Here is an 11,330-nt window from a genome sequence, read left to right on the forward strand (position 1 = left end):
AGGCCAGGGCGTGGAGGGTGTAGAAGGCCAAGGGGGGAGGGTTGCCACGGTGAGGACGAGGGAGCCAGCAGCATTCTCAGAGGGGTGTTCCGTATGTGCTTTGGGGCACTCCTCACTCACAGCAGAAAGCACGATTTGCAGGCGTCAGCCTGGAGGGGTGGAGCCCCGGAGGCTGGGCTAGCCCCTGCCCTTCGGTGACGAGGCTGCAGTGACGAGGCTCGGGAGTGCAGAAACCGAGAAGGATAAACTCAAGACTTAATTCTCTGAGCACCCAGGAGTTGCCCCCGCTCCGACCCCTCGTATAGATGAGAAGGCTGGGACACCGTGAGGCTAAGTGACACCTCCGCTGTGGCTGACGATGACCCAGCTCACGAGTGGCAGGCCTGGCTGGACCAGGGATTGTCTGCTGGGTGGACAGCAGCAGGCACTCGGTGGAGTGTGACCTGGTGGCTGGGCTGTAAGGGCGGGGACCCCAGCACAGACGAGCTTCCAGGAGGAGGGTCAGTCAGGACGACGGCAGGGCTCGTGCTCCAGGGCTGGGAGCGTGACGGGGGTCTTTCCTTGTTCTTCTTCTGCTTCCCCAAATGCACTTCGGGAGCCGGTTCTACTCCCACCATAAAGGGGAAGAAAGGATTTCAGCGTCAGTGACTAATGGGAAAGAGAGATGAGTGAGAACAAAGAGGGAGCCATTGGGTTTTGCTGAAGGCAATGCATAAGTCCTCCAAGCTGTGAGTGTGTGGGGGCATCAGGGGGCCGGGGGAGAGAGAGAGAGAGAGAGAGAGAGAGAGAGAGAGAGAGAGAGAGAGCTTCAAAAGAGCAATTCCCTTAGAAAATAAGAGCTTAAAAAGAGGGGGGGGCAGCTATCCCGGTTGACAGTCACTGGCCACAGAGAATTAATAGGTCATGGTTAAGCCGGGCAGGACGCCCACTTTTCTGAACACGCCGAGCTGTGCACCCCACCCCCACAGTGCCCGTCATTTCCTTCGGAGGAACCAGTGTCCGTGGGACCTTGGTAGACGTCATCTGTGACTCTGCCCGCTCACCTGGCCGCTGCGCCTGGAGGAGATGGAGGCATCGGCCTTGCTCTCCCTCATCAGCTGCCTTGTGGTCCCCAGTGGCGCTGCGGTCTTGGGACGCTGTGTGGTGGCCCAGAAGCTCCACGAGGGAGGCCTGAGTGACTTCGAGGGCTACAGCCTTGAAAACTGTGAGTAGGCCCCCGCTCAGTGCCCCCTCCTCACCCCCACCCCCTTCCCCTTGCCCAGGCACCCCCACTCCTGCATCCCTCTGAGCCACACTCTCCTCCTGTTCTGTCTTAGGGGTGTGCCTGGCTTACTTTGAGAGCAAGTTCAACCCCGTGGCGGTCTACGAGAACTTGCGGGAGTCCTACACGGGCTTTGGCCTCTTTCAGATTCGCAACCCTGACTGGTGCGACAAGGGGAAGAACCTGTGCCACGTGTCCTGCTCTGGTAGGTCCTCTCCTTTAGCTCCACAGGGGCCACGGCGTCGCACTCAAGAGGTCTGCCTTCCCGATGGCCGGAGTTGACAAGTTCGGAGCAGGGAGGGGCAGGGCTTGGCAGGGGGCCCTGCTGGGCCAAACCCAAGGTGGGGCCCTCAGGGGCAGTGCTGCAATGCCAGGTTCACAAGCCAAGAGGGTGGCTGTGAGCCTGGCATGGCAGGTGGCCTGGCATGGAGTGAGGGACACCCAGAGAAGGTGGGAGGAGAAGGTGTCACCCTGTGGAGAGGAAGCAGGGAGGAGGCGCTAGAGCCCACTGAGCCTCAAGGGAGAGCGTGGAGGGCTGCGGCTGGGCCTGATATGACCCTCACTTGGCACCACACTCCTGTTCAAGGGGACCAGGAGCTGCCAGTCTGACGGGCAGAGTGGGCCCTGGGAGGAGACAGGAGTGGGCCCTATGAGGGAGCTTCCAAGTACCTGTGGTCAAGAGGAGGGGGTTCCCCAAGACTAACTCATCCCATGAGCATGGACTGAGCACCCCACTAAGTGCCAGAGGAAATGCATAAGTCCTGCAAGCTGTGAGTGTCAGAGGTGGGCCATCCACCCTGAGGGAGAGCACTGTCTTTGTCTCTTGCCCTTTGCCATGTCTTGAGTGGTGGGGTCTTGGAGAAGAGCCACAGGAGGTAAGGCTGGAGAATTGGAAAGTCACGTGGGCAACGTTGGGCTAAGCCAAGGATTTGGAGTTCTGTTTTACAGGCAACTAGGGGGCACTGAGGGGATGATATCAGATCAGGAAAAGCAGTCAGATCAGATCAGGAGGCGGGGGAGGTTGTAGTGCTGTTGTCGCAGGGGGGAGGCCTTGGTTCCCACCGTCCGAGGAGGGGGTGGGAGGATGCACGCACAGCCACGCTGGTTCCTCAAGGCCCCTCCTGGGCTGCTCCTCTGCCAGGAACAGTTTTCCTTTTGTCGAAAGGGGAACTTCCTTACCTCCTCCTTCAGATGTCACTTGGCCCAATAATCCTTTTCCCTGACCCTTCACGTCTTAAATTAGGTGCTTTCATTCAACGCTCCCACATCAAGTGGCACCCCGCACTGTTCCAGGCATTCTTTGCATTAGAATTGACTCTGACCTTTACCCACTTCCAGAAAGCAGGCTCCAAGGGCAGGGATTTCCCACGTGGGCCATTCAGCTCCACTACTTCTTATGTTGCCCAGCATAGAATCTCCACTCTACACATATATTTTTAATGAAAATATAAGAAATGCAAGAAAAAGTCAACAGATTTAGCATAAGAGGGTCGCATCCTGCTACCTCCTGATGGTGTCTGAGAAAAAGCCAGGGGTAGGTTGATTCCTGGAATCTCACGGAAGCCCCTCCAGTGGGAGCACCTTGTGCCTTCCCGGCGTGCGTGGACTCAGCGGCCAAGTGGCGGCGTGGTGTCATTCTGCTGTATTTTCCCCACAGCTTTACTGAATCCAAATTTAAACAAGACAATTGAATGTGCCAAGAAAATTGTAAAAGGCAAAGAAGGAATGGGAGCATGGTAAGTGGTACATGTTTAAATATTCTGTATCAATGACTTTCATCCATTGCATCTTGATCTTGGGTTAAGTTTGGTTGCACATCCGTGGGATCCTACTCACCGAGTTAAGCAGGACAACGCCATTGAGTTCTGCAACCTCAAGGCCACAGAAGGGAGGAAATAGTTATCAGTCAAACTGCCGTATGTTGAACATTTCCCCCGCTCACATCTTGTGTAAGGTGATACAGGATGTTAGGGTGAGCATCCTTGAAATAAATCTCTGTGTATATCCAATTATTTCTTACCTATATATTCACACAAGGGTTTTTGAATACTTTCAAAGATCCTTGATGCATGTTGTGGAATGACTCTCTAGCAAGCTTGTACCAATTTGTACTAATATTTATAGTTTAGTAAAATGCTTATTTACTACACTCTCACTAATTACAAACCTTGGCTGTTTGAAAGGTGAATAACAATTTTGTCTTACCTTGTTTTGCATTTTATGATATCCCATTAGGGTGTCTTCTGTTGTGTTATCTGTCTTTTATTAATTTGTTAGGAGTTACTTATATATTCTGGATAAGAGTTTTTTTGTTGGATACAAGTATTGCAAATATCTTCTTTTATTCTGTGGGTTACCTTTTTACCTTCTTAATGGAGTCTTGATAAATACAAGTTCTTAGTCTTAATGTAGTCTAATTTATCATTGCTTTCCCTTTATGATTATTTTTGTTTTTTTTTAAACTAATCTTTGCCTATTCCTAAAAGCTTTATTGTTTTACCTTTCACATTTGGCTCTACAATACTTTTCTTTTTCCTGCCTTGTTGCATTAGCTAGGATCACTAGTAAATGTTGAATAGAAGTGGTAGTAATGGCATTCTTGTTTCATTTCCAATCGCACAGTAGAAGTTCAATATTTTATCATTGACTGAGGTGTTTTCTGAGATACTCTTAATCAGATTAAGAGGGTTCTTCTCCATTTTCAGATTGTTAAAAGTTTTTTTCTTTAATCATGAGTAGGTATTGAATATTTGGTTATTAAATATATTTCAGTTTCTTTGCAACTCTGTGGTGGTCTACCCATCTTCCCTTTAAAATTCAAACTTCTGTCTTTTTCATGTCTTTTCTCCCTTGGGCTTTCTCCAGAGGTCACGTCTGGCTGCATCTTAATGAGGATATCAGTTTTAACAAATTTACTTCTGGATCCTGCAGTATGCTGTCTGAATGTTCAGAGGAACATTCTTCTGAATTTCATTGTAATTCTCCCCTTTCTTCTTGTAATGTTTTCCCATAGGTCCCATGTTAGCTTTCTTCTTCCTTGAATAAGGACAGATTTACTCATGTTCAGTACTTGCAAAATAGGTCGTGTGACTTTTTCTCGTCTTCGCTCACTGTCGCTTGGGTCAGACCCCCTTCTCGGATGTCCATCTCAGCACAGATTGGTGTGCACATCTCTTGGCCCAATTTCCAGTTTGGAGATTTTGCTGCACATGCATGTCTGGAGTTTATAAAAGCTCCCTGTTCTCAGGGTGCCCTGCTATCACCTCCATGGTGGGTCTGCATTGCCCAGTGGACACTGTGTCACCACCAGTTTCCGCCTTCCCCTGCCTTGGTTGCCTTCCCCTCCAGCCCACATCGCATCATGGACCTCCTGGTTGATTCTGGGCATTGTTGTCTGCAGGTAGATCTAGAAACAATGTCATATTTCCAGATTTTACATCTTAATATATCTGCAATTAGGGTTTGTCTTGCAATTGATGTGTCATTTCCCAAAGTTGTTAATAAATCATTGATGCATCTTGCAATAGAAGACATCCCAAAGTAGAGGAAATCCTTTAATGATGGCTGCAATTTGTGGCTGCTTTCGTGTGTAGGCTTTGTGCAATCACATAAAAACCACCATTTAATCCTCACAGATCCCTCTGCAGTGAGTTTTCTTATCCCCATTGTTAAAATGAGGAAAGTGCCCTGGCCGGTGGCTCAATTGGTTGGACTGTCTTGCTGTGCACCAAAGGGTTGCAGGTTCTGTTCCTGGTCAGGGCACATGCCTAGGTTGTGGGTTCGATCCCTGGTTGGGGCACATACGGGAAGCAACTGATCAATGTTTCTCTCTCACATCAATGTTTCTCTCTCTCTCTTCCTTTCTCTCTCTTCCTTCCTCTCTCTCTCCCTCTCTCTCTCTCTCTCTCTCTCTGTCTCTCTCTCTCTCTCTCTCTCTCTCTCATTTTCACAGTGCTCGATTCTGGACCTGTGCTTTTCCAAACTTCAGCTTTCAAAGAGATGGGCATGGTTTACATAGAAGATTGGTGCTCTGGTCATGGAGAAGGCAACCTCAGGATGCTGTCCAGTTCTCCTGAGGGGGGCAGACGTGGGTTTCTGAGCAGGGTCAGCCAGGGGAGGAGGAGCAGGTGGACAGGTGGACTCCTGCCTCTAGCAAAGCCTGAGTGGTTTCCTTACCATAACCCATAGGCCCTGTAAGCTATTGACAAGGACCTCACCTTGTCCAGAATCGGGCAACACGAGCTGTGTCCATCTCAGAGGTCAGGGCTTTTGTTTTAGGGTTTTTTTTTGTCTTTTCTGTCTCTTTGGGAGCCAAGTTCAGCTTGAGATTTTGGTCTTTATCTTGTCTCTATATCTCTAGACTCTAGCTCTACTCCTGGCACATAACAGGTGACCCCTAAATGCTTCTGGAATGACCAAGGCTGCATTTGGAGACATGATCCAGAAGGCATTTTAGAGAATTTTAAAACTTTTTAATTCATTCTTGCTAAAAATAAAATAACACATACATATTTAAAAAATAAAAAAACCCTTCTTATCAGCAGCCTCTTGAAGCTTACCACTGTTACCATGTCTCATAACCCAGAGAAAAATTGTATGCACAGATATTTTAAATATATACATGGAATTCCAGTGGGCATGCTGATGTGCACCCAGCTTTTTTTTTCCCTCATGTATTAATAGAGCTTGTGCATCCTGGCAAACCTCCACCGAGCAGTCTGTGACATCCCTGTGACAGCGGCGTGGTACCCTGCTGTGCAGATGCTGCGGGGTCTTGTCTGCCAGTCCCCCCTCTGCTAGTCCCCTGTTGACGAACATTTAGGTTGTTTCCATTTTTCTTCCTGCCGCTGTTTCAAACAAGTCTATGTGAGCATCTTGCTCTTAGAATTTTTATGTTCTTCCAAGTGTACCAGTGGGAACCCAAATACATCAGAATTATCTTCCAGGAGCAGGTCCCTTGCAGTACAAGCTTCCTCTGCTAGGTGAGTGTTCTAGGAACCCATCTGTATCAGTGTACCAGCTGGTGTTGTTGTGAGAGGCTGCGTTCGTTTGCCTTCAGTGAATTTTTTTTGAAGATTTTCAACAAGTTTGCCCATTTCATGATGAGTGATTCATGAGCCCACCCACCCACTCTGTGCTGAGTGTTCAACAGTTTTTGACCAAAAATAGCATGACCCCTGTGCCCACCCTCCCTAGTCACCTGATCTCTCCCCAAGTGACTTTTCTTTTTTGCCCCAAATGAAAAAAAATCCTCAAAGGGAAACATTTTGCCAGTGTGACAAAGAGATGAAACCAAAGATGTCAAAAGCAGTAGAAGGCCTCAAAATCTACACATTCAGAAACTGTTTAGAGCAGCAGAAAAAAGTCTCAATAGGTGCACTGCATCACATGGAGAGGACTTGGAAGATGACTGCAGTGTTACCATGTAAGAATAAATACACAACTTTTAATAAATATATTCTGCTTATTGGGGGGTCCCCCTTGTATTCTTAGGGAAATCCTCTGTAGATGTGTCGGGACCACTTGGTGCATTGAAACACTGGAGGCAGATTGTTAAATTGGCGTTCAGAGAGGGTGGGCCCCCCAGCTCCACTGGGGGAGGGGCCTGTGTTCCCCCAGCTCATTAGCCTCGAGCGTTAAAACTTGGGTGGTTTTCGGAAATTGTGAATTGTCGAATATCATTCTGTTTTGCTTTGTATCTTTACATTACAAAATAAGCTGGGCATCTTTTCGGTCTTTATTAGCCATTTTCCTGTGAAGTGTAGATTCATATTCTTCGCCCATTCTTCTATTGGGATGATAATGTTTTCTCTTGCTTTTATTGATTTTGTACACATCCTTTATAAACTAGGGCTATTACACCTTTGTCCATAATATCTATGTAAACTGTTTTTTTCAGGTTTGTTATTTGTCTTTTGACTTTGTTCATGGTATTTTCATCATCCAGGAGTTTTACATTTTCACAGAATCAGATCCCTCAATCTTCGTTTTGTGACGCTTCTGAGTTTTTATGAAATCTTGTCAGAAAGGTTTTTCATACTCTAAGGTGGCAAAGAAATGAAGCTATATTTTCCTCTGTATTAAGGCAGTGCCTGGCACACAATAAATCTTACATGAAGTTTTTGTTATTCAATTACAAAATAGAATCTCCATGGTTTGATGGTTTTATTCTGAAATTTTTGGCCTTGTGATTTATTCTTGGTATATGGAGTAAGGCAGAGATCAGCTTTCCATGTTTCAAACGGCTAGTCTGTGTTCTCAGCACTGCTTACCCATTAACCTGTTTTCCTCGCTGATTTAATAGACGGTGTTTTAAAGTGGGAGTTCCTTTATTAATATTACCTGTCTTCTGAGTGTTTCATGTATCTTTCACACATAGTCTTGACTTGCCAATTACTTTGGAGGCTTGGCCCGCTCTCTGGGGTGAGCACTAATGAGCTGGAATCATCTTTATTATACAGCACTAAGTACAGAGGTGCCGGGCCAGGCTGATGGAGGCCTCTTACTTGCTCAGACTTCCCAGTGAAGTGAGCTCTTGCTAAGCTAATAAGCAGCCATAGGCTTCCCAAAGCTCAGGTCAGCGGCTGTGCAGAGCTGGGCCAATGGGAAGGGAGGAGACCAAACACTGCATGCCACACAGGGGTTCCCTGCAGCACCTGCCCAGGCCACGGACAGCCTTGTGGTTCCTGAAAATACAACATGCGTGTGTCTGCGTGTTTTCCTGCTGCTCCATCTCTGTGAGGGGCCGGGGGCTAGAGCCCCTCTTCAACTGTGGGACCAGCGGCCCTGGAAGAGTCACGGAGGCCTGCCTGGCTAAGGGATGGAACTCACTAAACAGACTTCCAGTGGCCTGCAGCTGGCCTGGCGCCTCCCACAGCTGCTTCTAGGCTGGGGATGAGAGGATCTGGGGTCTGGGTGCTCGCACAGGGCCTGGGAAAGGGGGGATGACTTTGAGGGCACCAGGAGCAAGGTTAGAGCAGCTTAGTCCAGCTGACCTGGGCAGGCTGAGGAGCTACAAGGAGATTCGGAAGGTGGTGGGTGCAGCAGCTGCATGGAGAGGTGAACAAGGCCCCGGCCCAGGGCCCCGGGGTTCCCATTTCAGATCTAGGAACTGCTGAGTGCTCACCCTATGACCCGGGGCAGCCCCAGAACACTAATGCTCAACATCAGGGAAGGTCACAATACTGACCTTGCAGGGGTGGGGAGAATTTTGCAGTTCACAGTCCTGCCCCCCCCATCTCCCAGGGTGGGATTTGTGGAAAGAGGTGTGTTCATTGGGGGTGAGGGTGGGGGTGAGCCCGAGGATGTAGGGAACACCGGCATTCATGTTGGGATGTGGTGGGTGCAGCAAGAGACATACTCGAGGCGCACAAGAGCCTGGAGAAGCACGCCCACAGCAGGGGTGGCGTGCCCAAACACCGCAGGGGCCAGGCCGGGGTGTAAAGGGGCCAGTGGGGGCTGTGGATCCTGAGCTCTGACTCCCTGGCTTTGCTTGCTGCAGGCCCTCCTGGACCCTGAACTGCCAGAACTCCGACACTCTGGCGCGGTGGTTGGACGGATGCAAACTGTAGCGGCCGGGGTGGCCCTTGCAGCCCTCCCGGTTGCATCTTCTGAATAAAGATGCTTTCCCGGGTGCTGCCTCTCCTCAGGCCTGTTGCTTGTCTCACCGCTGGACAGCTCCAGATGGAGGAGGACAAGAGTTTACTCCAGTCAGGGATGCAGGATGCGAAATAAACCAGCTAGTTTCTCCACGTGGACCAAAGACCTCCACTTGTATGCTTACAGTGTGATCGTTACCATGACTACCATCATTTACCATTATTATGATTTATGATTACTTAGTCTCAGATGGAGGATTTGAAGGAAGGAAGAGATCTGGAAAACAAGACGTGTTTCTAAATGTGAATTAGGGGAAGGAAGCAAAGAGACAGTGGAAGAAAGAAGGCAGAGGAGAGGCCCCCAGGCCAGCCTGTGGCCACGCAGAGACACACAGGTGGACGGGGGCAGCCCATGGAATCCTCTTGTTTTTAAATCCTCACCTGAGGACACTATTTCATTGGTTTTAGAGAGAGGGAAAGGAAGAGGGAAAAGGTGAGGGAGAGATCAGCACAAGAAGACAATCACCAATTGGTTGCCTCCCACATACACCCAGACCAGGGATCAAACCTGCGACTTTGGCATGTGCCCTGGCCAGGAATCGAACCGCCACCCTTTGGTTACAAATGACGCTCCAACCAACACAGCCACATCGGGCAGGGTCTCTCTATGTTTCTGTGGAGGGACTCCAGTGACAGTTGCTCTTTCTTGTAAAGAGTTAAGCTTTTAAAAGTGATCAAGAACACACACTCACAGTAGAGAGGTTGTGAAAGATACAGAAACATGAGAAAAGGAGTGTCCACCACGCTTTGGTGGCCTTCCAGTTAGCCCTTTTGTCTGCGTACAGGTTTTTCTTCTTTTTCAGCAGCGTTGTCGTAATGCCACAATAGAGTTTTGCACCTCTTTTTTAGAAAGAAGAAATATGGCAACATATTGTCCCCCTACATTGATTTGGGGTTCATTTCAAAGGTCAGAGGCTCACAGGATCCCGCACAGGAGGGAGCAGCAGGTGTCTGCTGGGCTCCCAGGACACGCCTGCCCGAGACACGCACGTGGGAGCAGCAGCCCCTGCTGCCCGGGGCCCCGGGCACCTGCGGGAACCCGAGCCGTGATGGGGTTTAGACAACGCATACCTTGACCTTTGGGCCCAGTGCAGGGGGGCTGGACCGGAGGGAGCTGGGGGAGCTCGTCCACAGCCTCTGCTTCCCCACGGCGTTAGAGACTCTTCAGGGTGAAACCTCAGTGCCGGTTCATATTCCGCTGGTGGGTGCCCCATGTTTTATAAACCTCCCCTCATGCTGTCAGCTTGTTAGAAACCATTACAGCGTATGCTGTAGTGCCTGTGTGTGGCTGTCCCTCTCTTCATTTTTTTACACTTTTAAAGTTACACAAACAACCTGTGTGGGGTGAAGAAAACTTGGAAAGTGCAGATAGTCATAAAGAAGGAAGTTAAAGATACCCACCACCCCCTGCCGGGAAACAGAAGTTTTCCTCATCACGCAGCCACAGAGGGGGACCTCGACGCAGGATGGTGGGTGTCTGTCTTTCTGCGCGCACCCATCCCGACACCAGTGGGAGGGGCTGCGTGTTCTTTTCCTCACGGACGGGGACGGCTACCGTGTGTGTGGTTCTGCAGTGTGCCTTTTTCTGCCAACGTTTCGGGGTCTTCAGGTTCCCAGGTCTGCGGCAGGGGTCCCGGCGCTGGTTTTAATGGCTGCGCAGCATCCCTTTGCGTGGGCAAGCTGCAAGGCACACGGCCCTCTGCCACTCTCTCCCATCTAGACACAGAGTCAAGGACATGCGTGAATCATGGGCACCTAGAAGGCAGGCAGGTCCTGCAGAAAAGCAGGTCAGCCCATGTTTTAGTTTGTGTTTCGGTCACTTTCAGAAAGAAGCTAGAGCGGTGTGTTTGAATTTCAGGGGCAGAATTTTACTCAAGTTCCATTATGATTGATCAGCTTGGTCATTGGGTTTTGTGTGGCTTCCCCCACCTCCCTGCACACAGAAAAAGACATTTGAGTTCCCAACCACACGGCATGGATTGGACAATAAAATTCTGCTGGTGGTGGCCCTTGCTGTGGATGGGATGCTTTTGAGACCCTGAGAGCAGTATCCTTGCTGAGCCGGGAAGCCCGCGCTGTCTCTGAGGGTGGGCCCCGGAGTGGTCATGCACCTGACCGCAGCCCAACCTTCACCCAGACGTCTGTGACAGCCCGCAAGTCCAGCGTGCTGCCGCCTCCTTCCGTCCCATTACCTCTGCCACGGCGCATCGTGGTCCTCTCTAATGGCCACTGTGTCAACAAGGGCGTGCGGCTCGAGGACAAGGCAAATGTTAGCGTATTGATTGGGGAAGCCTCTTCAGGGTTTCCCGACAGCGTCTCCTGGCTCAGTAGCGCACTCGAACCCCCTGCTAAGGGGCGTTACAGCGAGCGCTCCTTCTGGGGCCCGATCTCCCCGGTCTGGTTTCCAGAAT

At 49.9% G+C, this 11,330-nt stretch overlaps 1 protein-coding gene across 1 annotated transcript; it reads left to right on the top strand.

Annotated features, from left to right (window-relative positions):
* The first annotated feature begins 1,065 nt into the window (after positions 1-1,065).
* LYZL4 (lysozyme like 4) lies at positions 1,066-8,832 on the top strand. The gene is made up of 4 exons (XM_045857476.1): positions 1,066-1,204; positions 1,317-1,466; positions 2,919-2,997; positions 8,763-8,832. Exons 1-4 carry the CDS (start codon positions 1,066-1,068, stop codon positions 8,830-8,832), a joined length of 438 nt encoding a protein of 145 aa, XP_045713432.1.
* The last annotated feature ends 2,498 nt before the right edge of the window (positions 8,833-11,330 follow it).

The sequence above is a fragment of the Phyllostomus hastatus genome, unplaced genomic scaffold, assembly GCF_019186645.2.
Source record: "Phyllostomus hastatus isolate PE091 unplaced genomic scaffold, TTU_PhHast_1.1 phas_scaffold_129, whole genome shotgun sequence".
Classification (NCBI taxonomy): domain Eukaryota; kingdom Metazoa; phylum Chordata; class Mammalia; order Chiroptera; family Phyllostomidae; genus Phyllostomus; species Phyllostomus hastatus.